Raw genomic sequence first — 27,467 nt, 5'->3', positions numbered from 1 at the left:
TTCAAATGAAAATTTCATCTAAAATCACCCTTAAAGGAATTCCCAGAATAATATTGAGCAAATATCTGGGCACCTCATGTCCGAGACAAGTTAACACATAGAATTAACTATCCTAGTGCCCATGAAAAAATCATTTTTAAAATATCACAGACATCATTATCACAATTTGAATATTTTTATACTTTGTGAAAATCAGAATAATAAGTTGCTTCTGCCCAACTAAAATTACGAAATAATGCTGAATGAATATAGAGTGACTTAATTTTATTCTAATAGGTAGAATGCAGTACTTTAATTTTGAATATAATGCTTTTTTTTGCTGTTCAAGTAAGTGGTCGTCTTAGATTTCTTAAGTATGTAGGGTGAGTATGTAAGCAAGGGAAAGCAGAAATAAAATGTTTGAATTATTAAACATATTTTCAAATACTTTAGACACCTGTCAGTGTGTCTTGGTATTGCTATTCAACTAATGCAAATGTTGACTTAATGTATTTGTAGTTCACTTATATAATATTTTACTATGAAGTTATTCCTTTCAGCTTAAAAGTATACTTGCAAAGAGCATACTGATTTAGGATTGAGGTTATGATTTCATTTCAGGTCAACAGACTAGTGATAGGAAATTAAACATGACATAATCATGGCTTTTGTCTGAACTTGCTTACTTTATAAACTGGAATAAACATGTCTGGTATCAAACATTAAGTGTGAAACATTTTGAACTCCTTGAATGAAATATTTAATTTGTATTTATTCAGCCTTGTAAATAAATTAAAAAAAAATATTGATATGTACAAATTTGTTACCAATCTTCTCTCACTTGTGGTGGCTAACTTCTAGAAAAGTGAAAAGCACCCTCTCAGATAGTGGTCCTTTTAGAGGTTGAATTAGATCAGCATCTGGTACCTGATATGGATCCATTACAATCCACTTCACTGCTGTGAGGGAAAACAATTTATATTAAATTAGAATACAGATTTAGGATCACTTTAGGTCTGTGAGTTTGGCCTAGAATTTAAGGTAGTGAATAATAAAAAGATTTAGAGGATAGGTTTTGTGTGCCAGGAATGTTTTCCTCTTAAGGGAAATCCCTAGATGATTCAATCTGAAAATTGGGTTCTTTTTAACCCTATTTTACTCTGAAACTAGTTAGGAGCAAAAGAACAAAATAAACATAGGCTTGAGGATCCTATAGTTCTGCCTCTCATCCTTGGTTAAATCATAAGAGAGTAGGTGGTAGAAAATAAGGTGCTAGGGGAGACAGAAGGGCTGGCCAGATAAGCTCTCCACAAGCTTTTACAGGGAAACTCAGTAGATAAACTCAGGAAGCCTCCTTAGGGAACTCTGTGTCACCCCTGATCTTCCAATCTTGGGTTGATTTTCTTGAATCTTTTACTCTTCATTTGGACTTTATTTTGACAGGAGACTCAATAGTCTAGTGCCTTCAGCTATCAGGCCCAGCTACACCTTGGGCCCTGCAAGCCTATTATTCTGCACTCTGTTCTCCCTACCTAAATAGTCCATATTAGTACCAGAGATGTGATTTAAGAGATCTTAACTGTCAAAACATAATTTAAAAACAATTCTGATAATATTCACCCCACTGACATCTTAGAGTTGGTTTACAAAAGAGTTTATGTGTGACAGAGGTGGCAATACAAACTTTTAGGGAAAAGATGTAGACTTTTCAATAGATGAGTGAAGTAAAGCAAGCCAGAGGAGGGGAAAAGATGCAGAAATATTTTAGGAAATGTGATCCTGAATGCTGAATATTACTTGTTTTATTTGTCTGAAAACCACAAAACATGAAAGCAATGATGTAGCTAGAAGAAATCACAGAAAGAGACTGCAATGAAAATATTAGATGCAATGGGATTAGCCATGGAAAAAACAGAAAGACTACAGAATCTGTTCTGGTTTTGGGATGAACGCTTGGGTTCAGTAAAAGACTGAGGCAAAACAAGAATTGTGCTTTGAGTAACTGTTAGATAAAACAAAGGATGTAAGCACTGGTTGGAGCTGGTCATCTCTCCCATTTTAGGAACTTGCATATATGGGAAATTATTACTTTTTGTGAGAGGGAAACTATAACAATGATAGCTGAGTAAAAGTGTTAGCAACATTGAAAACCACTATTATTTTTAAAACTTTAATTAAAAACAATTTTTACAGACAGCTCATGGAATTGAAAGATGTCAATTTTTATCCATGCCTATTGAGAAAAAATTCTGTCTAAGGAGCATGGCTGATATTTAGAGTGGATGTAAGAATTATGTATACAAAAAGAAACAAAGGCCAAACCTACATTTTCATTGATGATGAATAGGGTATGTGTGCTATCTCTAAGACATGTAGATGTTGATGCAGTAAAGGGAGAGTAGACCACTTAAAAAGTAAAGTTTAATTTTATTGGCTAGAGTCTGGAAAGAGACTAGATTCCATCAAAGCCTATTAATAACATAAAAGGGTGCAACAACCTGGGTTTCCCAAATTCAAATGCCTCCAGTCACCACTCAGTATGTTTGGATGAGTGAAGCAGGCAAACTGGGAGACAGTAGTCATGGGACACTGGTGAGTGTCTTGACTGCTCAGTGCAATCAAATTCAATTAGAAAAAAGTCTATTCTGGTGCAACAATTACCTTCATAGTTACCTGGATATCTCAGAAATACTTGGGATTTCTTACACGATGTTAAGTGGTCTCTTCGCTTTTCATGTTCCAGTACTTACGGGTAGCTGTTCTTTGGGAATAATCAAGATTTTCCTTAAAGTCTCCCAGTTGGTATTAAACCTCTAGGAGTCTTGGCCCCAGGAGTATATGAAGGAGTAAAAGAGGATTAATTATCTTTTCAGAAAACTAAGCTTTTAAAGGAAAGAATTGGTGTGTGTGTGGCGGGGAGGTCACCATAAAAAGCATGAGGTTTCTCATTGCACTGTATCCTAGAACACTCATTACTTTTTATTCCCAAAGTGCTTAGTTACCTAGTGCTTAGTGGTTAGCTGTTTTGCTCAGTCGTGTCCAACTCTCTGTAGCCGCCAGGCTCCTGTGGTTCCTCAAAAAGTCCGTGGGATTTTTGAGGCAAAAATACTGGAGTGGGTCGCCATTTCCTACTGCAGGGGGATCTTCCCAACCCAGGGATGGAAGCTGCCTCTCAGTTCTCATGTATTGGCAGGTGGATTCTTCACCCCTAGCATCACCTGGTACTATCTAATTACCCAAGATATTTGTAAATGAAGTGAAGCTGAAACCTTGCCTAGGTTGTAAATCCTTACACCAACTTTCCGTTTTAATTGATTTAAAGTTCGTTGCAAATATATTTCTTTTTTTGATATCTGTTTATTTTTAATTGATTGGTTTACAATATTGGTTTGATTTCTGTCATATATCAACATGAATTAACCATAAGTGTACATATGTCCCCTCCCTCTATTAGTACCTCAAAAAATAAATAAGTATTGAAACATTATTATATGTTTGAAGGATCTAGCACTGTAGCTGAAACAAGTTGGAATAACTCAGCTTCTGAATATTAAAATGCATATTTCTAAAGCTTTTGATAGGTTATATTTGAGTGTTTCCAAAATTATATCATGCCAAAGAAACATAGGAAGGGACTGAAGAGTTGAGCTGCCAATTCAATGGCAATTTTGCACCAAATACATACTTTTTGCCTCCTATTACATGTGATGTTCTCACACTGTTGTCTCATTCCCCTTATGGATCCTGGTGAAGAGACTGGTATTCTTCCACATTTCACACTCGAGACAACAGCAACACAGAAATATTCTAGATATTTGGAAATTTTTTTGAAGAACATATTTTAAATCAATAATAGTTAACAAGAACTATTTTTGTTTCATTTTTGTAAAGTTACTGTCATTTGTTTTACATGATAGACAACTCTAAGTTTAAGAAATAATAGTCCATCATTTTTTATTTCCCTAGAGGTTGCACTTAGCTTTGTGGTTCTCTTTGGCCCATGGTATTTGGCCTATACTCATAAGACATGTGGGGATAAGTTTTGAATATGAAATGGAGGAACTTTATTTTCTGTGGTTTTCCAAAAAAGCATTTTAAGAATAAAATTATATCCTACCAAACCATCCTTTATATTTGTTGGAAAACTTTAAAAAAGACAAAATTAAACCTTTGAGGGACTCTACATTCTTTTTTTTTTTAATTTCTTTTTTTTTCATTTATTTTTATTAGTTGGAGGCTAATTACTTTACAATATTGTAGTGTTTTTTGTCTACATTCTCTTTTAATGAGTCATTAAACTTTATAATAAATCTATTCCCAGGTGAAAATGAAAGTTAATCAGTGCTATCCAATTATTTGCCATCCCGTGGACAGTAGCCTGCCAGGCTCCTCTCTCCGTGAAATTTTCTAGGCAAGAATATTAGAGTGGGTAGCTGTTCCCTTCTCCAGGGGATCTTCCCAATCCAGGGGTCAGACCAGGTATCCCACATTGCTGGCAGATTCTTTTTCCCAGACAGCCCTCTCTGAGCCACCAGGAAAGCCCAAGAGTACTAGGGTGCTTACTTCTCCAGGGCATCTTCCTGACCCAGGAATGGAACCGGGGTCTCCTGCATTGCTGGCAGTTCTTTACCAGCTGAGCTTCCAGGGAAGCCCGGTTAATGCTAGTATACAGAATTCAGCTACCAATGCCGGAGACATAAGAGCTGTGGGTTTGATCCCTGGGTCAAGATCCCCTGGAGGAGAGCATGGCAAACCACTTCAGTATTCTTGCCTGGAGAATCCCTTGGACAGAGGAGACTGGCAGGACAGGCCATGGGATCTTAAAGAGTCGGACATGACTGAAGTGACTTAGCAGCAACAACATAATAAAAATGCTTTCGCAGCAGCAGCAACAGGCAAAGCTTGATCTAGGCCAGTGCTAAAGTCACTCTCCAGTGAGCATGAGCCTCATAGAAGAACGCTGGCACAAAGGTTTCTGGACTTCGTTCTCAAAGGTTCCCATTTGGAAGGGTATTGGTGTCGTCTAAGCATTTGTAGTTCATATTTCAAATAGGTTCCTGGGTATCATTGATATTGCTCATACTGGCCCACGTGTTGAATAGCATTGGTTTAGGAATGACCTAAGAAGTATAGTGTGTGCTAACAATTTAAATTATTTTTTTCAGAAAAATAAATTCAATTGTCCCAGAAGAGGTCAGTGCCCGGAAACGAATATCAGTTCTGAGCAGATGCAGGATGATGCTGATTATTTCATCAACCATCTTGGAGTTCCCACCATGAGGTTTACTTATGAGGACATCAAAACATTAGAGGTGAGTGCTTACAGAAATGCAAAACACACACTCCATATATAGCAGACATGCAGGATTTTATTTTATCTTGGCTATTCATCTTGCTTACCAAGTAGGTTACTCTAAAATGTGGCTTCATTTAGAAAATTATTCTTGTTGTTCAGAGGCTTTGTAAGAATATTTGAAAACATCAGCTCTTTTCAATAGTGCTGAATTCAATTTAAAAAGATTTATACTGTCACTCACATTTTCGCAGCTTGATTCTCAACAAGAAATGTGCAGTTGTTGGATTAACATCAAAACATAATTGTAATCTTCAGTATTCACAGAAACAGATGACATATGCAATAGATTCTCCTCTCCTTGCCCAAGGGAAAGTACATTTCACCTGCTGTATATTAATGTGAGTCTTGTGGAGTAGCTTTCCAAAATTTGTCAATAGTTTCCTTGCCTAAAAAGATGCTACGTTTTTCTTATGAGGACATGAAATTTTCTCCCAAAGGATATCACAGAGGTCTGATTCACCTTAATTGTGTTCATTCTTCTATTGTACCTTAAGCCTTTTTATCTTTCTCAGAGTTATGTCACAGGAAACTGTTGCTCTGTAGATCCAAACCTACCGAAAGATTATTCCTTCTTTTGCAAGATTATCCCTTCTTTGCTGGGAGGTATTTGAAAGCCTCTGGGGTGGCCTTCTTGAAGTAATTATTTCATTAACAAAACAGTGACTGGAAAATGAAGCCTTGTTTGTTTTTCAGTTACAGATGTTCCTAAAAAGTTGTTATCTAAATTGTATTTTTATATGCTCAGTATCAGAAATGCAATCTCCTAATGTCTGATAGTTTTTGCTAAAGTGATCTTTGTGTTTGTCTGCAGACCTCTACCCTCACCCTTCATTTCCTCAGTGTGTGTCTGTGTGTATATTAGTCACTCATTTGTGTCTGACTCTTTGCAACTCCATGGACCGTAGCCTATCAGGCTCCTCTGTCCATGAAGGCAAGAATACTGGAATGAATAGCTCTTCTCTTCTCAAGGGGATTTTCCCAACCCAGGGATAGAACCCTGGTCTCCTGCATTTCATGTGGATTCTTTACCATCTGAGCCACCAGTAGACACTTACAAATGACCACTAACAACTTATATTCTTGGAGTGAGAAATTCTGGATGACTCCTATTGTATATGAATTCTTGGGTAGTGGAAAAGCAATCACTGTGATTTATGCTTTTTAAAATTAAATTTTCAAATGCTATTTGAAAATGGGGTACATGTATAGAGGTATCTTTTCTCATTCCAAGCCCACTATATATACTTTAATGAAATTGATGAATTAAAAAATTAACTCATTTTTAATTTTCCTAGTTGATGCATTTTAACATCTTTTTATCACCCTCCATCCCATCCTAGCCCATCCAGCTCCTGTCATGTTAACACGTTGAAAGAAAACTTTTATTCAAAATATGTCTAATTCATTCAGGTTGAGTTTAAGCCAAGAATTTAGAGAGGCAATATAGTATAGTCTTAGTAATGAGACTGTACTTGTCTTTGGGGGCTTCCCTGATAGCCCAATTGGTAAAGAATCTGCCTGCAATGCAGGAGACTATGGTTCAATCCCTAGGTTGAGAAGATCCCCTGGAGAAGAGAAAGGCTACCCACTCCAGTATTCTGGCCTGGAGAATTCCATGGACTGTATAGTGCATGGGGCCACAAAGAATCGGATACTACTGAGTGACTTTCACTTTGACTTTGGATTCAAGTTCTAGACATGATTTAACTCCTTTAAGAACTGTTTTTTATAGATGAGAGAACCTTGGTATATATACAGAATCTATAGTGCCATTGTTGTTTAGTCTCAAAGTTGTGTCCAGCTCTTGAAACCCCAGGAACTGTAGCCCACCAGGCTCCTCTGTCCCTGGGCTTCTGCAGGCGCGAGTACTGGAGTGGGTTGCCATATCCTTCTCCAAGAGATCTTTTGACTCAAAGATGGAACTCGTGTCTCCTGCTTGACAGTCAGATTCTTTACCACTGAGCCACCAGGGAAGCCTCTATAGAGCCATGGTAAAGATTAAATGCATACCTTGCCTGTAAGGGATTTGGCTAACATTAAGTATATAGTAAGGCTTCATTACCCAGAGCTACCATCAGAATTATTATTATCTGACTTACACATTGGTGGGGGAGTTTCAAAACTTTTTTGATAAAATATTAGTGGAGGGAGGAGTTTGCTAATCATTAAGAAAAGCATACTTCTAAGGCTGACTAGGTGGGTTATGATGAGTTGGAAAATCTGAGGGGGTCATGGGAGGAAATTTGGAAACAGGACCCAGGGAAGTTCTCTGAGGTTAGGTGTTAGTCTCTCAGTCGTGTCCGACTCTTTGTGACTCCATGGACTGCAGCCCACCAGGCCCCTCCGTCCATGGGATTTTACAGGCAAGACTACTGGAATGGGCTGCCATTTCCTTCTCCAGGGGATCTCCCGACCCAGGGGTCAAACCCGGGTCTCCCACTTTGTAGACAGACGCTTTACCTTCTGAGCCACCAGGGAAGTCCCTTGTGGTTGCTATTCCCTTTTCCAGGAGATCTTCCCACCCCAGAGGTTGAACTTGAATCTCCCACATTCCAGGCAGATTCTTTACCATCTAAGCCATGAGGGGAGCCCAGGTTCTCTGAAGGTACCATTATAATGTGAAACTCCCCAGGAACTCACTGCTACATAGGGTGGCAAATGAGTCCAACAGGACTTAGTGACTAAACAACAAAATCCTCAGGCTAAAGTTGATTCCCTAAAACTGGCTTAGTCTGAATGAGCTAATCAGTTTTTTAGATTATACACAGAATGTCTAACTCCCATCATCAAAATATTTTCTACTGTATTTGTCTCCAAAAAAAAGTAATTAAAAGAGAATCTTCTGTGTTTTATAACTAATGACCTTGTTTATATTGCTTTAGTGTAGAAAAAAAATTTAATGGATTTGTCCCTTACAAAATGTGAAAGCTTGAGATGAGACAATTTTGTATGGTGAACTGTCCAAAGAACAGATAATAGCCTTTGCTTTCTGTGTTAACCTATAATAAATATTTGTATGCAGTTATTAAGAGGAATTATAAATATTGAAAGACTTTATCCATGCTTTAAAGAATATTTATCTTATGTCAATTAGTAAAAGCAGATAAGGAAATTAGAGCTTTTCCCATGCAATTAAGATAAAATATACATTATGTTTATGTATTGCACAATATGCTATATGTATATGTGTAATATAATATGTACTGTCTACCACTTATTGAATACTTGCTTTCCTTAATAGTTTTACAATAGGAAATATTTTAAATTACCTTGCAGAAGGAAATGGCAATCCACTATACTATTTTTGCTTGGAAAATTCCATGGACAAAGGAGCTTGGCAGGCTACTGTCCATGGGGTTGCAAAGTGTTGGATGCAATTTAGCAACTGAGGTATATTACTTTATCTCACTTATCATTTAAAATATTCCTATGAGTCACCTTTTATTGCTGGCTTTTTTTTTTTTTTTTTTTTTTGCTGAGGATGAAATGGAGCTTAAGATCAAGTAGCTTATCCAAGATCATAAAGCTAACAAATGGCCAAGATAGAAGTTTATCTTAGATCTCTTTAACAGTAATCCTCAACTATTACAATAATCCTCAACTATTACATTAAAGTTTGCAAATTTGTAGCCTAAGGAAAAGATCCAGTCCACAGATATCTTTTGTTTGTTCTGAGCTTTATTGAAAGCTTGAATTTTTGGAAGCCATGGATTCCTTTTTCCATGGAAACAATTGGCTAAATTGTGCATTACAATTACAATATTAAGAATATTTCTTCAACACCTCTTTCTACCAAAACTTAGGAAATGAATGATCCATCAGCCTAAAGGGCCATATATTTCATCAGACTCCTATCACCTCTATTACCTGCCTGGAGGCTATAGAAACAGAATTTGCTATCTTTGTGCTCAGTATTTTTGCATTTTGAGTAAAAGAAGTTAAAACTACAGTCCTGTTCACTTTAAAAATTGTATATGCATTCTAAGTATACTAACATTATGCTCATGTTTTTAAAGAAATTATTTATTTATAATTTATTTAGATGATTATAATGCAAGTCTCAGAATTTCTGACAGGATTTTTAATCCAGCAAGATTGATTATGAATCTGTTATATTCAATTTCCACAAGTAGTGATAATAAGAGAAAAACTACCTGTAGGAAAGTAGACTAGTGCTGGAGATACCACTTTTGGGGAAGATATTGAACATTATTAGTTCTAACATTTTTTTATGAAATATGACATTTTATAATAAGTACTCCCAATACTTCATACTATCCGCATTCCCACCAGTAAATTTTCCCTGTAGTTTCTCTGGATGTTCATTTATTACATAGATTGCTTGAAATACCTTTCATCTTTATGCTTTTCTTGGCATCTATACTCTAATTTTACAATAGTTAAATTTTACCAATGAAAAGCAATCTGTGACTTTGCCAAATGTCAGCATTATTCCACCTCATAAGATAGCGCCTTGTTAATTGAAATGTCTCTAGTTGTAAACTTCATTTAAATAAGGTTTCCACTTTATAAACATTGTTGCACCTGTTAGAAGAAGCATTTTACACAGATTAGATACAATGCAGAGATTACTGAAAAGGAAATGAAAAGACAGATGCTTTCTGATTAAGAGTGCAATATTTATGACAAGCTGGTGGTCCAATGCACATTTCTTCTGTCACTTAACAGCTGTTTCATATAATTTTTGTTCTAGTTCAGTATATTTATTCTCTATAGGGCATGTCAGAGGGTCTGACTTTCTTAGTATATCAATAGATCAATCCATGCCCTAACAAGTTTTATACCACAATTTGAAGCTCTGGTTCCTCACTCTGTTTGACCTTACATTTTTTGCTCTTCTGCTTGAAAAATTCTATTTTAAACCCAATTTACCTCTATAATGGAGCATTTAACATTTAAATTATAATGAGATAAAGGGCTTTTACAGCTTTTATATAGCAGAGATGTTTGCACAATTGTTTCAGTATCTCTTGGTAACCCAGCAAATGAAAATCAAGTAGCATAGGTATTTGGAAACTCTTCTTAATTCCTTTTAAGTTAGATGAGCTTGATATCAATTCTGATTCTTAAACTGATATACAGAAGCGTGAATGTGTGTCTGTGTGAGAAGAGAACTTTAAGGTGATTGTATGGGATAAAAATAATTATTTGTGCAGATGCAATGCATACATACATATTTTGGAGCAAAATATCTCATAGTTTACATATTGATTATGTTTTATTCTACTGCACTAAGTTGAAAAAAACTCACATTACTTAAATTAGAGATTTTTTGTTGGGAACTTAGTCACTGTCATTGTTATGTTAATAGGTAATAGAAGTTCAAAAGTCAATTAAAATCTTTTGACTTTAGAAACCGAATAGTTATGATGACCTCTGCATATAAATTAAATAATCAGGGTGACAATATACAGCCTTGATGCACTCCTTTCCCAATTTGGGGCCAGGCTGTTGTTCCATGTCCAGTTCTAACTCTTGCTTCTTGACCTGCATACAGGTTTCTCAGGAGACAGATAAGGTGGTCTGGTATTCCCATATTTTGAAGAATTTTCCAGTTTGTTGTGATTCATACGAGTCAAAGGCTTTAATATGGTCAGTGAAGCAGAAGTAGATGTTTATCTGAATTCCCTTGTTTTTTCTGTGACCCAATGGATGTTGGCAATTTGATTTCTGGTTCCTTTGCCTTTTCTAAATCCAGCTTGTACATCTGGAAGTTCTCAGTTAACATACTGCTGAAGCCTAGTTTGAAGGATTTTGAGCAATACATTACTAGCATGTGAAATTAGTGCAATTACGCAGTAGTTTGAACATTCTTTGGCATTGCCCTTCTTTGGGATCATAATGAAAACTGACCTTTCCCAGTCCTGTGGCCACTGCAGTGTTTTCCAAATTTGCTGAGATATTGAGTGCACTAATATGTGCAGATGCTAATATTTACCATGTTAGAAGTGAAAACGGGAAGAAAAATATATACTATTTATTAATGCTTTAAAAATATCAATACACTTAAATGAATATAAATAACTTATTTTTATAAAAAGTAATTATATTTCCCAAGAGAAGAAAACACAAATGAGAAGAGTGCACTATTTTATATTTTGTCAGTCTTTTTAATGTAACTTAATGCTATAACAGCTCAACTCTCATATCTGTTTCTGCATTTTGTTGTAACATTGTTTTGCTAGAAATACATGAATGATAAATGGTCATATAATGACAGACATTTCTCTTTTATACTGAAATGGCAGATATTAGTTTCCTGAAGGTAAGTTCCAGTGTGGAATCTGAAGCTATATTAATGAACTTTCTGTACCCTATATACTTGTGAATGTAGCATGAAAATGAAAGTGAAAAAGACATATAATGTTATTATCATTATGCAAATAGATTAGGCTCAGTGTCACTTTCAGGTCTCCGAACCACATTTGGAGGGATACTGATTTGAGGGAATGGCCTTGATTAAACTATTCTACAGTTGGCCCTCTGTATCCACATGCAAAACCTGTGGATCTGGAGGGTCAATTACCACTGTGTCATTTTATATAAGGGGCTTGAACATCTGTGCATTTTGGGATCCATGGGTGAGAGTGTCAACAGATACTGAGGGATAACTGTATGTTAGTTTGTATAATATTGACTAGCTTTTCATCTTTGCCCTGTTCAAAGATTTGAACTGTGATTCTTTATTAACCTGTGTTTATCTTTTCTGGTCATCTTTGAGTATTGCCATCCCAACCACATGATAAACAGCATGAAGTAGGGAATATAAGACTCTCATAAACTGTGACTTTACAAAGAATTCTGCTTCTTGGAAGCCTTCTTTTAGAAGGGAGAGTTAAACCGCAATCAACAAATCAACAGTTATAGAGCAGACTGGAAAAGCTTTGATTGTACAGTATATGAAACGCCTGTCACAGAGGGAGTGCTATTAAAGTTGCTGTATGCTTCCAAGAGCCTGAGGAGTAAACACAAGAAATTGAAATATGAGACAGATATTGAAAAAACAAAAAATGGATAAACTGTTAAGACTCAAATGGATAATTCAAAAGATTATATTTCAAATTGTCTAATATTCTGAAATGACTGCGAGGAGGACAGATTTCCCCTAGCGATTGTCCTTGCTTGGATTTCTAAATAAGAACATTTATTCTGAATGCCTACAATCACTGGATCAAAATATATCACATATGCACATATTTCAACTCTAATGCTGTTTTCAGAAATGGTCTTGTGATCATGCCTGTTATGAGGGATTTTTTTTTATAATGAAGTTTTTGATAATTTCAATGATACTACTTACAATAGGTTTAATGGTAAAATAAATTGTAAATTTGGCAGCATGTGAGTTAAGAATATAGGGCAACTCCAGAGTTGATTTATTCAGATACTGGCCCATTCTAGCATGTTCATTAATTTAGCCAGAAGTTATTAAGCATTTGCAGTAAGCCAGCACTATGTTAGACATGCAAAGATGAATTTTAAAAATACCCTCCCCTTCTAAAGTGTCCAAAAAAAATAAAAATAAAAATCCCCTCCTTTCCTCACAGCAGCCATGGTTTAGATTGGGACTCAGAGATATATGACAATCTATTCCTGTATTTGTGCCAGGAAAATCCCATGAAGAGAGGAGTTTGGTGGACTACAGTCTATGGGGTCGCAAAGAGTTGGACACGACTGAGCATGCATGCACACAGACATATAAACTATCAAGTAAAGTCAGTATAGTAGAATATGTCTTAACTGACTTCCAGTTAACCAATTTGTGGGATTAATTGACAGTTTGCATTCCCTTAAAACATAATGGTTAATGCTCAAGGATCCTTGAAGCTTATTGTAGGGAGGTCCTTCCTGAATTTTTGCACACCCTCTTCTCTTTTTCAATGGTATGCTTGCCTGGAGTCAGCTATATTCTTAGACCTATAGATGCCTTTGCATTTGTTTTTAATAATGAGGTACTTTGTTACATACAATTATGAATCATGAGAATAAAAACAATTATTTCTTAGAAACTTGTAGTTGTGTCATTCTAAAAAGTATGTTGCTGATAATGAATTGGTGTGGAATGGTCCAGCCAGCTCTCAAAATTGGGGGAACTGTAGTCATCTAAATGCATTCCATGCTCAGCATACTTCAAAAATGTCTTTAATAATTCCACTTTAAATCAAAGGCAACATGAAAGGTACATAATATATGACACAAAAGAAAAATAATAGAACTTTATTCAACAGATCAGTATTCAGAGAAAAGGCCTTGGCTTTACATCAAAATATTGGCCAACAAACATACATGTGCAGGTTTTAAATTAACATATAATATTTACATGCACAGTTTTTTTGGTTTGCTTTACTGATTACATATTTGAACCATCTTCTGGAAAATTAACCTGCCAATTTAGTGGGACAAATCATATTGACTGAGACAGCCCCTAATGTAGAGAGAAGTGATAGAGGCAGGATGGTATCAAGCAAAGTTATGTTTAACAAATACTGATGTAACATTTGTGGTAGACATTGTTTTGCTCTAAATCCTTTAAACATATTTATTTAATTGAATCTGTGTCCTTATAACTAGCACTTCACTAAAGTACTACTACTTTCATTAAAGATAAAACTGAAGTACAAAGTGGTCAGGTAACTTGGCCAACATCACACATATCAACTGATGGAATTAGGATTCAAACCTGATACTCTAGCAACAGATTTCTGGACTCTCGTCCCCCCTCTTATGCTCTTTCACAAGGTCTTTTTTTTTTTTTAAGAGAAAATGAGTTAGTTCTAAAATGCTTCCCATCTGTCATAACCAATTTGATCCCTGAGTCGGGAAGAACCCCTGGAGTAGGCAAGGGCAACCTACTACAGTATTCTTGCCTAGAAAATCCCATGTGCTACAGTCCATGTGGTCAGAAAGAGTCTGAGCATGCTAGCACACATGCTACCTACCCCTCCTCCTCCTCCCATTACTTTCAGAGTACAGAGCAATGCTACGAAACTTCATTCTTATTTTTCATAGTTTCCTTTGCAAAGATTCTAAGCACTTCAGGTTTGAAAACTCAAAGTTAGGCAACTGCAAGTGGGTCATATTTCTTAAAGAGATTTAAAAGGACCCTTAATTTGACTGTCATGACAAAACTAATATTAGTGTTCACTTAAAATAGTTTATATATTTTCTACAAAAGAGTCTAAAATTAGATTCTAAGCTACCCAAAGTTTACAATTCACACAAATATAAGTGAATGGATTAAAAAGCAGTAGAGGAAAAATCTGGTAAAATCAAACTACTCTAAATATGACCATTGTTTCCTAAATTTTAAAAACAAAAACTGAATATGGTTTTGCTTGTCTGTTCTTTCTTTGTAAAATGATATTTTAATTGTCCACCTAATGTGAAGGCCAATAGCTTTAAATATGTTGTCCTATCTTCTGTTTCCTAATTTTATTTCCAAGATAATTTTGGAAGATGTGGTGATGGACAAGTTTGTCTCTTCTAATTTCAATGATAGTGTCATTTCTTTAAGGATAATGTTTTAACATCTAAAACCATTTGGGGAACTAATTAGGTGACTTTTTTAAATGAGTAATTAAAATGTTAAGAACAGTATTGGTACCCATATGCTCTAACTATAAATTTCAGAATGAAATATCTAGAGCTCACATAACTGTGGATGGTGACCAGGGTTATGAATCAGTTTCCTTCTCCATTCTTTCTACACCTTCTTCATACTATTCAGTGGCTAAAGTGTCTTTCTGAATTTTTACATAAGATGTTACAGAAAAAAAAAATGAATGAAACTTTTGGCCAACCTGATATTTTATTTGCATCAGGAATTGTAGATCTTTTCTGTTTCATAGCTTATAATGTCTCACACAGAAGATTATTATTTTTTTTTAAATAAGCACATGTTTCTATAGAAACTACAAGTAAAGATACAACAATGGCCTTGAAGTCTCATAAATGTTAAAAAAATAAAAACATGAAGTGAAGCCAAGGCCACTTAGCTTATAAAGTTTGTTACTGCTTCCTTATGAAAGTTCTGGCTTTTGTGTTAGTCTCAAGAGAGCTTTCAGTTGTCTTCTCTTTTCATGAGGCTTCTGTCCCTGTGACTGTAATTGAATGGAGAGAATTCTGAAAGAGAACAAAGTATTAATCAGTATTCTCATTGTGACAGCGTCTTGTCAATAGTTTTAGCACTGAAATTATTCTGACCCAGTTTTCTCATATCAGTGAAGAACATTTTAAGTCTAAATAGAGTAGTGTTTCTGTGGTACTGGTAAGTGGGCAAAAGTAGGGAAAGCATAAACTGTAGCTTTATGCACAAGGTCACTTTCAGTTTTTCTTTAAATTAGTATCTTGTCATTTATTTTTATTTATTGGTAATTCTTAATATTAGAAAATTTACACATGCTCCATGTTTAAAGATAATTTCTAACTTCACACACACATATATATGTATAAGTGTATATATGAAAGTGGAATTAAAAGAAATTTGTGTCAATATTGCTGAGACTAGTCTTTGAAACAATAAAGTCAGATTAGGATGTGGATAACGGCAGAATAGTGAGGTTCAGTTCCGGGCACATCTTCTGTACTGGCCACACAGCACAGGTTAGGAATTGTTGCTCTATTGACAGTCATTGGTTTGCAGACTCCCACAAATTCAGGGGTGATTTTGGACAATCCAAGTGGTCACAGTGAGATCAGAGCCCTCTTTGGTTAATGGATAGTCCCTAAGAGTGTTGGTTCTAGAGATGTGTCTGACCCTGACTTTCTCTGATGGGATGATGGAAAAGAAGCACTTCTAGATTCACTTACATTTAGAGCAAGAGTGCTCATTAAACCCAGGCGGTGTAATCCATTCCTCTGGAGCTTAGAGGGGTGTGGTGCTTGACTGAGGAGTTGAAAAAAGTACAGACTTAATTCTTCCTATTCCTAGCAAGTCACTTCCATATACAGCTCCTCCTTCTCTTCTAATTTCCCTTTCTGTATGTTTCCTTCTTTCTTTCATCTATTTTCTTAACTTCTCTCTCCTTTATAGTCTGTCTTCTTTCCCCTTTTCCTGCACATATGGTCTTCTCTTCATGTCCTTTCATTCTTCTTTCATCCTTGCCTTTTATATAAAATTTTTACTCTTACTCCATTTTCCCCCTCCCCGCTTTCTTTATCTTCAGTATTTTAGTCAACTCTGAAACTTAGTGTATTTCAACTGACTGATGCCTATAACTTGCTTATAGATGAGGTCATGGCCCGGTTTTCCCCTAACACAAAGAAACATTTGTATAAACAGACACCATTATGCTATAGGGTTAACACTAAATATTTAAATGTTATAACTCAAATTGAAAAAATATTCTTAAATAAAAATGCTCTTTCCTCATGATTTGACAAATACATATCTAAAGTTATCAGGAAGTTTTGAATATAGTGTTTTTAGACTCTGAGAATCCTGTGCTAAAATGTGATGACAGAGAAAGTGGTTCCCCAGCTTCTGATCTTTGATTCTTGGCCTACTCTTCTTTCTCTGCCCACCCTGACTCTGTCCCATACCATGAAGGGCCTCATGTATGTGTGTGTGGACACCCCAGTCTGCACTTTTGAGCACAGTCCACAACAGCCATAAACAACTGATCCTCACTTACTCCCTGGGTCTATGATCACACAGTGGAAGCAGTCTTCCCTGGAGGTGATGGACCTTAAGAAAAGGGCTGCCAAATTACTGGAAGCAAATCTGGGGTCATCTGAGCAGGGAATTCAGAGATTCTGGAGTTCAGGGTAACTATAACTTGATCCAGAAAGGAAGTCATAGACCATGAGTGGACACATCTGTCTGTGTTGATTTAAGACCTAAAGACCTTGGAAATGAAAATAACTAAAGTCTAGATCCTGAACTTTACGCATGCCAAACTACAGAAAGCCCTGGTATAGGATCAATAAGTATTCTTGAATAAACCTGCTCAAATGCCTTGAGCCTGTACTCTAAAATGAGTTGCTAAGAAAACTAAAGATGGAACCAAATAGTATAAGATCATTGGCAGTATCAGATTGGTGTTGGCCTAACCTAGGTTCTAAAAGGTGTGGCTATTCAGTGGTTGTGAACTTGAGCCAATGAGGTACTCACTACAGCAGTATGATTCCACAATATGATTGAAAATACATTCCAAAGTTTCAGGCTTAAAGAGGCATAAAAAGAAGTATGAAGTTGTCAAAATGAAGAGTTTTTAGTTAAGGAGACAGTGTCTAGGAGATGTGTTTTAAAGCAAGCATTAATTTAAGAACACTTTTCTAAACAAAAGTATACATGATAGAACCTTGAACAAACTGAGCAAATTTTAAGTGCTAACTCTCTGTCATTTATTTCACTTTAAAGATTATGACCATGTACTAAAGAGAAGCTTATAAGACTGTGTGTGGTATGAGCCCAAATGGTGTGTGTATGCATACCAAAATATTTTCAGTAATATTTAAAATTTTTTTTTAAATTAATTTATTTATTTTTATTGGAGAATAATTGCTTTGCAATATTGTGTTGGCTCCTGCTGTAAAATGTTTACATTTTTGAGTTTGTCAAGTTTGTACTTATCAACTGGTCCTATATTAATCAACCAAAGAAGAGATAAACATTATTAGAATATCTGCATTTTGTTATGTACCTAGGCAATTACTAGAGATAAAAAGAAGTATAGAACTTTTTATTCAAGGAATTTTATCTCTTTGAGATAAAAACAAAGATGTGGGAGAGATTTGCAAAGAAGCAAGACAAAAAAAAGAAATTGATAATTTAGCATTTTTATTATCTGTTTATAGACTAGACCATTTTCTGGTTGCCTAATAAATTTTATTTTGATTTCTGATTGTAAGTTATCTCTTCTAGTAAGTTACATACAGTCACAGAACTCTATTCTTTAATGTTGACAATTTTAAAAATTAAGTTTATTAATTAATACTGTAGGTATTTGGAAATTAAATATCCACTTTTAAATGATGAATATGCCTAAGAAACCATCACAAGGAAAATTAGAAAATATTTATAACAGAATAAAAATGAAAAGGGGATTTTTTGTAATTTGTTGCATACAGCTGAAGCTTCTCAATGCAACTAAATACAATTTGGAATCTCGAATAAGGTGTGAAAGCAAATAATGAACACTAATATAAAACTTTGTGAAATTTGAAGAAAATCTGTCCTTTAGTTAATGATACTATGTATGTGTATGCTCAGTTATATCCAACTCTTTGTGACCCTGTGGATGGTAGCTGCCAGTTTCCTCAGTCTATGGAATTTTTCAGGTAAGAATACTGGAGTGGGTGGCCATTTCTGCCATAATAATGTGCCACATGTTAATTTCCGGTTCTTTGCTTTTTGTTAACCACATAGTATTTTTTTATAGTCTCAGAATTGGATTAAAATTTCAATCCTCATTCAAATTTTTAAAAAATCACTAAAATAATAAGCTTTCCAGATATTTAACAGTAATACTAGGTTCCAGAATGAATGGAACTATATCAGAGTTTTGAGTGAATATAAATTATAAATCTAGGATTCTATTCATACTTAGTCAAACAAGTGGAACCAAAATATTATAAATTTTTTTGTTAAGCAAAAATTCATAAGCTTTCAAAAGTGTATATATTATAAATACTATATATTAAGCTTTTCTACTATGCTTGATAAAGGCTTGAGAAAGAACGACAACAAAAAAGAGATGGATAAATTGAAAAACATAAACTAAATGAAATGAGAGCACTGAATATTAAATAGAGAAAGTGAAACAAACTCGATAAAAGATCATCATATAGTCCAGTTTTTTTTTAAACATGGCTTCTCATCAAATTCACATCTGGAAACTTGGAGAATAAAAGCAATACCTTGGCATTTATATTTTTTCAAATGATTACAGGATAATTCTAATGTACATCTGAATTTTCAAAAATGGTTACAGGTTTTCATATTATATGGTAGTTATAGTGATATAGAAATCTATTATATTTTGTTGAGCAATATGATACAATGGTATTAAAACAGTTACATAATGAAAATAGTAAATAGTACCAGTTTTCACAGTCAATAGCCAGAAAAAATAAAAGATAATTGCAATTACAGGCCATAATGGAAACAAGATTGACCTAACAGTATAAAATAATTATGTGCAATTCGAGGGGTTAAGTAGAGTGATGTAGTAAGTGGAAGTGCATACATGGACATGCTTTCATCCACCCAGCCAGTCTATGTATTTTGGTTGGTGTGTTTAATTCTAACTTTATGGGAGTTCCCTTGTATGCTATTTGTTATTTCTCCCTTCTTCCTTTTAGCATTTGTTGTTGTTATCAATTTGATTACTGTGTGTCTCAGTGTGTTCTTCCTTGAGTCCTGCCTAGGACTCTCTGTGCTTCCTGGACTTGGTTGACTATTTTCTTTCTAATGTTAGGAAAGTTTTGAACTATCATTTCTTTAAATATTTTCTCAGGTCCTGTCTCTTGTCTCCTTTTGGGACCCCTATAATGTGAACATTGGTGTGTTTAATGTTGTCCCATAACTTAGGTTATCTTCATTTTTTTTTTCCAGTCTTGTTACTATAATCTGTTTTGCAGCAGTGATTTCCACCATTTTGACCTCCAAGTCACTTATCCATTCTTCTGCCTCAGTTGTTCTGCTATTGATTCATTCTACTGTATTGTTCATCTCTGTTTATTCTTTAGTTCTTCTAGGTCTTTGGTAAACATCTCTTACATCTTCGCCATTCTTTTTTTTTTTTTTTTTTTTTGAGATCTTGGATCATCTTTAATATCATTATTCTGAATTCTTTTTCTGGAAGATTGCCTATCTCCACTTCATTTAGTTGGTTTTCTGCGGTTTTATCTTGTCCCTTCATCTAGAACATATGCCTCTGACTTTTCGTTTAGATTAACTTTCTGTGATGTGGCTTTTTTCTGGCAGCTGTGGGATTGAAGTTCTTCTGTTTCTTCTATCTGTCCCCTAGTGGAAGAGGTTAAGAGTCTTGTGTAAGCTTCCTGATTGGAGGAACTGGTGGTGGGAAAAACTGAGATTTGCCCTGGTGGACAGAGTCAAGCTCAGTAAAATTTTAATTGCATTGTCTATGATAGGTGGGGCTGCGCTCCCTCCCTGTTAGTTATTTGTCCTGATATGACTCAGCCCTGGAGTCTATAGGCTCTATGGTAAGGTTAATAACAACCCCCAAGAGGGCTCACTCAGAGGGGCACCACCCCCATCCCCATAGCAAGCCACTGTCAACCCTTGCCGCCACAGGAGACTCTCCAATACTAGCAGGTAGGTCTGGTTCAGTCTCCTATGGAGTCACTGCTCAATTTCCTCTAGGTCCTGGTGCATACAAGAATTTGCTTTTGCCCTCCAAGAGTGGTGTTTCAGTTTCCCCTAGTCTTATGGAAGTCTTGTAATCGAATCCTGCTGGTATTCAAAGTCAGATTCCCTGAGGATTCCTAGTCCTTTTGCCAGATACTCAGGCTGGGAAGCTGCGCTCCCTCCCTGTTAGCTATTTGCCCTGTTATGACCCAGCCCTGGAGTCTATAGGCTCTGTGGTAGGGTCATGAGTTCAGACCCTACCTCTGGACATAGGGCGAAAACCTTCAGTTCTGTGGGAGAACAGTGGGAGAATTTCTTCAGTATTGGTGTCTAGTTTGTGATCTGCCCATCTGGCAGGGAAGGGATTTGATCTGATTCTGATTGTGCCTCTCCTACCATCATGTTGCAGCTTCTCCATTGTCTTTGGACAGGGGATATCACTGTTAGGTGGGTTCCAGCATCCTCCTGTTAATGGTTGTTCAACAGCTAGTTGTAATTTTGGTGCTCTTGCAGAAGAAGATTTGAGCAATATTTTGAGCAAAAATATACTTGGATATTTTTAAACAGAGGATCATTAGACTTTCTGTGCTTGATTCTTATTGAAGCAAATATAAATTCTGAACTAAGATACAAGTCAGAAAACTGGAAAGAAACAAAGAGATGTTAGTTAAGAATTTAGTCAGAATTAATTCAGTTTTCTTATATTTTCTTAGTAGTCACAGTTCTTTTGGTTATTTCTGACAAGAGAAACAAGATGTAGCATAATATAAATTATTATACTAGAAAGCAAAAATACTTCAACTCTTTGAAACATAGTTATTGGTAATGTTACATTTGTGAATGGACACATTTTTAAAAATTAATATTTTGGTAGTATCTACTATGTGTTTACAAGGGGGCTTCCCATATGGTACTAGTGGTAAAGAATTCACTTGCCAGTGCAGGAGACACAAGAGATGTGGGTTTGATCCCTGGGTTCGGAAGATCCCCTGGAGGATGAAATAGCAACCTGTTCCAGTGTTCTTGCCTGGAAAATTCCATGGACAGGGGAGCCTGGCAGGCTGTAGTCAATAGGGCCACAAAGAGAGCAATTGAACATACACATATGCTTACAAACCATAATTCCTCTTCTTTTCTTCCTTCCTTCTTATCTCTAATCAAACGTTAATCATGCTATGTATATATTGTTCTTATTTAAGATATTAATAAAATTTCTCAAGTTGTTTTATAAAATGATAACCCATCAGAGAGAACACTCCGAAATTCATTGTCAGTCAGTCAGTCAGTTCAGTTGCTTAGTCATGTCCAATTCTTTGCGACCCCATGGACTGCACCACGCTAAGCTTCCCTGTTAATCACCAACACCCAGAGCTTACTCAAACTCATGTCCATCGAGTCAGTGATGCCAACCAACCATCTCATCCTCTGTCATCCCCTTCTCCTCCTATATTCAATCTTCCCCAGCATCAGGGTCTTTTCAAATGAGTCAATTTTTCTCATCAGGTGGCCAAAGTACTGGAGTTTCAGCTTCAGCATCAGTCCTTCCAATGAATATTCAGGACTGATTTCCTTTAGGATTGATTGGTTGGATCTCCTTGCAATCCAAGGCACTCAGTACAAGAGTCTTCAACACCACGGTTCAAAAGCATTAATTCTTCAGCGTTCAGCTTTCTTTATAGTCCAACTCTCACATACATACAAGACTACTAGAAAGACCATAGCTTGGACTAGATGGACTTTGCTGGCAAAGTAATGTCTCTGCTTTTTAATATGCTACCTAGGTTGGTCATAGTTTTTCTTCCAAGGAGCAAGCATCTTAATTTCATGACTGCAGTCACCATCTGCAGTGATTTTGGAGCACAAGAAAATAAAGTCTGTTACTGTTTCCACTGTTTCCCCATCTATTTGCCATGAAGTGATGGGACCAGATGCCATGATCTTAGTTTTCTGAATGATGAGTTTTAAGCCAACTTTTTCACTCTCCTCTTCCACTTTCATCAAGAGGCTCTAGTTCTTCTTTGCTTTCTGCCATAAGGCGGTGTCATCTTTATATCTGAGGTTCTTGATATTTCTCCTGGCAATCTTGATTCCAGCTTGTGCTTCATCCAGCCTGGCACTTGACATGATGTACTCTGCATATAAGTTAAATAAGCAGGGTGACAATATACAGCCTTGATGTACTCCTTTCCCAATTTGGAACAAGTCTGTTGTTCCATTCATTGTAGAGATCACTTTATTTATTTTATTTTATTTTTTATTGTAATGGTTTTTGCCATACACTGACATGAATCAGCCATGGATCTACATGTGTTCCCCATCCCTATCCCCCCTCCCACCTCCCTCCATCCCATCCCTCTGGGTCTTCCCAGTACACCAGCCCTGAGCACTTGTCTCATGCATCCAACCTGGGCTGGTGATGTGTTTCACACTTGATAGTATACTTGTTTCAATGCTGTTCTCTCAGAACATCCCACCCTCGCCTTCTTCCACAGAGTCTAAAAGTCTGTTCTCTTTTTCTGTTTTGCATATAGGGTTATTGTTACCATCTTTTAAAATTTCCATATATATTGTGTTAGTATACTGTATTGGTCTTTATCTTTCTGGCTTACTTCACTCTGTATAATGGGCTCCAGTTTCATCCATCTCATTAGAACTGATTCAAATGAATTCTTTTTAATGGCTAGTGAATATTCCATAGTGTATATGTACCACAGCTTCCTTATCTATTCGTCTGCTGATGGGCATCTAGGTTGCTTCCATGTCCTGGCTATTATAAACAGTGCTGCGATGAACACTGGGGTACACGTGTCTCTTTCAGATCTGGTTTCCTTGGTGTGTATGCCCAGAAGTGGGATTGCTGGGTCATATGGCAGTTCTATTTCCGGTTTCTTAAGGAATCTCCACACTGTTTTCCATAGTGGCTGTACTAGTTTGCATTCCCACCAACAGTGTAAGAGGGTTCCCTTTTCTCCACACCCTCTCCAGCATTTATTGCTTGTAGACTTTTGGATAGCAGTCATTCTGACTGGTGTGTAATGGTACCTCATTGAGGTTTTGATTTGCATTTCTCTGATAATGAGTGATGTTGAGCATCTTTTCATGTGTTTGTTAGCCATCTGTATGTCTTCTTTGGAGAAATGTCTGTTTAGATCTTTGGCCTATTTTTTGATTGGGTCATTTATTTTTCTGGAATTGAGCTGCAGGAGAACCTCAAATGGCCAAAGCAATCTTGAGAAAGAAGAATGGAACTAGAGGAATCAACCTGCCTGACTTCAGACTCTACTACAAAGCCACAGTCATCAAGACAGTATGGTACTGGCACAAAGACAGAAATATAGATAAACGGAACAAAATAGAAAGCCCAGAGATAAATCCACGTACCTACGGACACCTTATCTTCGACAAAGGAGGCAAGGATATACAATGGAAAAAAGACAACTTCTTTAACAAGTGATGCTGGGAAAACTGGTCAACCACTTGTAAAAGAATGAAACTAGAACACTTTCTAACACCATACACAAAAATAAACTCAAAATGGATTAAAGATCTAAATGGAAGACCAGAAACTATAAAACTCTTAGGGGAGAACATAGTCAAAACACTCTCCGACATAAATCACAGCAAGATCCTCTATGACCCACCTCCCAGAATATTGGAAATAAAAGCAAAAATAAACAAATGGGACCTAATGAAACTTAAAAGCTTTTGCACAACAAAAGAAACTATAAGCAAGGTGAAAAGACAGCCTTCAGAATGGGAGAAAATAATAGCAAATGAAGAAACAGACAAAGGATTAATCTCAAAAATGTACAAGCAACTCATGTAGAGATCATTTTAGAAATTCATTGTAGAGAATGTCATTATCCTGATACCAAAACCGGAAAAAGATACTAGAAAAAAAGAAAGTTACCAACTAATATATCTTGTGAATATAGATGTAAAAATCTTCAACCAAATATTAGCAAGCCAAAGTTAGTAATATATAAAAATGATAATAGAACCTAATAATCCATAATATAATTGTATTACAATTAATGCAACTGTTCCCCTATTATTGGATATATTTTTCGCATTGATTTGTTATTATAGGTAATATTTTGTGGAACAGTTTTAAACTCAAAGTTTGTTCCTCTTTCTAGTTCTTTTGGGATGTTATTTCTAGGCATAAAGTTTGGGTCAAAGTATGAATATTTTAAGCCACATATTTAAAAGAATCTTCCTAAATGGTGGTATATTTCAAAACCGTTATGGAAGAATATTAGAGTTTTTAAATCTCACCCTTGCTAACATTATGCATTAAAAATATCTTTACCAGTTCAGTTCAATCTCTCAGTCATGTCTGATTCTTTGTGACCCCATGAACCGCAGCATGCCAGGCCTCCCTGTCCATCACCAACTCCCGGAGTCCACCCAAACCCATGTCCATCGAGTCGGTGATGCCATCCAGCTATCTCATCCTCTGTCATCCCCTTCTCCTCCTGCCCTCAATCTTTCCCCACATCAAGGTCCTTTCAAATGAGTCAGTTCTTCGCATGAGATGGCAAAAGTACTGGAGTTTCAGCTTCAACATCAGTCCTTCCAATGAACACCCAGGACTGATCTCCTTTAGGATGGACTCGTTGGATCTCCTTGCAGTCCAAGGGACTCTCAAGAGTCTTCTTCAACATCACAGTTTAAAAGCATCAGTTCTTCAGCGCTCAGCTTTCTTTATAATCCAACTCTCACATCCATACATGACTATTGGAAAAACCATAGCCTCGACTAGATAGAACTTGTTGACAAAGTAATGTCTCTGCTTTTTAATATGCTGTCTAGGTTGGTCATAATTTCCTTCCAAAGAGTAAATGTCTTTTAATTTCATGGCTGCAATCAACATCTGCAGTGATTTTGGAGCCCCTAAAAATAAATTCTGACACTGTTTCCACTGTTTCCCCATCTATAGGCCATGAAGTGATGGGACCAGATGCCATGATCTTAGTTTTCTGAATGTTGAGCTTTAAGCCAACTTTCTCATTCTCCTCTTTTACTTTCATCAAGAGGCTCTTTAGTCCTTCTTCACTTTCTGCCATAAGGGTGGTGTCATCTGCATATCTGAGGTTATTGATATTTCTCCCGGCAATCTTGATTCCAGTTTGTGCTTATCCCAGCACAGCGTATCTCATGATGTTCTCTGCATATAAGTTAAATAAGCAGAGTGACAATATATAGTCTTGATGTACTCCTTTTCCTATTTGAAACCAGTCTATTGTTCCATGTCCAGTTGTAACTGTTGCTTCCTGACCTGCATACAGCTTTCTCAGGAGGCAGGTCAGGTGGTCTGGTATTCCCATCTCTTTCAGAATTTTCCAGTTTATTATCTTTACCAATCTCTAGGTAACTTTGTTATGCCACTGTTTTGATTTCTCTTATGTTAACTTATTCAATATAATTTACTGAGTGATGAAAATATTTTTAAGGATATCCAATGTAGAGTCTGTATTTGGAAATGAGTATGTTGGCATATATCAAGATAATTAAGTCCCCTTTCTAAAAAGCATAATATGGCACAAGTGTTAACGAAGGATCCAGTCCAAGACAGGATAAATTCTATAATTTATTTAATAATCAGTCACAGGATGATATTTATAAAAGTATTTTTTCAAGTTTGCTGAGACATGAATCTTTCTGCAAATCAACATACATTTTGAAGGATGAACTTCTAGAAGCTTTAAAGCACTTGGATTCCTGAAGCTAGAATATGTGTGACAACTTGGTTGACAGGTGTCAGAGATTGCCTGTGCAATAGTTCCAATATGTTATTTCAAACTACTGTAATGATGCAGTATATTTTTATTCCTTCAATAATGTCATAGTAGCTCCTAAGAGGATGGGAGAGAGGGGTCAATGAAAAGAAATGCAGTTAAACATATACATAAATCAGCATTTAATGATTCCAGGGTCATAATCTTAAACTTATAGGTATTTGCTTTTAGTACTGAACAAAAGTATATGTGTGTGCTTAGCGATGGTGAGAGGGTGCACGTTGTTAAGAACCCCAGAGCATGATTAATGTCTCTGTCTAGTGAGCACGCCACCCCTTCAAAATAGCTGGTGCTGTTACTACGCTATGATTAACCTGTAAGGCAACAGAAAAATAGACTTGTACCACACTGCACTCTATCATCCCCTGATGTCATTTATCAAGAAGTGCCATAGAAAAAAATGACACTTCATAGAGGGTGAATGGGTGGGTGGGTAGGGGTTAGGGTGGGAGGTGGAAGATATAGTTTTCTGAATTTCTGTGCTATTCATGATATCTTTGTCTGTTTTATTAATGGGTTCTATCTATGCTTCCATATATAATATTTATAAAGCATTTCTCTGAAAATAAGGAATGGAATTTGGCTTATTTTAAATAGGAGATATAATTCTGATGCTAAGAGTAATACCAGATTTGTAAGTCTAGAAGTTTCCTAAAAACATATTAGACATGTTTATTTTTGTAAGAAATATTTCAGAGAAAGGGAATTATAGAAAGGTACAAACATGGTATCAGGAAAGGAATTTGAGGCTTTGCTTCCTTAAAAATATTAATTATCATCATCAGTTAAGTTTAATTGAGCACAAACTATGTACAGAACACCCTGTTATGCATTAAGAACATGTATAGCTATGGCTCAAACCATAGTGCTCGAGGGATTCATAATCTTTTGAGCATCGAGGCTCATCCATGAGCATAAACAAATGAATGACAATAAAAAGAAGCCAAACTCAGTGCCAAGTGATTCCTGTAGATAAGAGGGATATCTGAGCCATAGT

The 27,467-nt window shown here is 36.1% G+C and overlaps 1 protein-coding gene across 3 annotated transcripts in view; it reads left to right on the top strand.

Moving 5' to 3' along the window:
* Positions 1-27,467, top strand: part of NAALADL2 (N-acetylated alpha-linked acidic dipeptidase like 2) — a 1,503,552-nt gene that overhangs the window by 1,209,544 nt on the left and 266,541 nt on the right. For all 3 annotated transcript variants that reach the window (XM_070466387.1, XM_070466388.1, XM_070466386.1), the window contains one exon: positions 5,145-5,291. In XM_070466387.1, coding sequence (XP_070322488.1) covers positions 5,145-5,291 — 147 coding nt within the window. The remainder of the gene's footprint in view (positions 1-5,144; positions 5,292-27,467) is intronic.

This window comes from Odocoileus virginianus, chromosome 4 (assembly GCF_023699985.2).
Source record: "Odocoileus virginianus isolate 20LAN1187 ecotype Illinois chromosome 4, Ovbor_1.2, whole genome shotgun sequence".
NCBI classification, from domain to species: Eukaryota; Metazoa; Chordata; class Mammalia; order Artiodactyla; family Cervidae; genus Odocoileus; species Odocoileus virginianus.
Note: the sequence above shows the minus strand (reverse complement) of the source record. Positions and strands in the feature narration are given on the sequence as shown.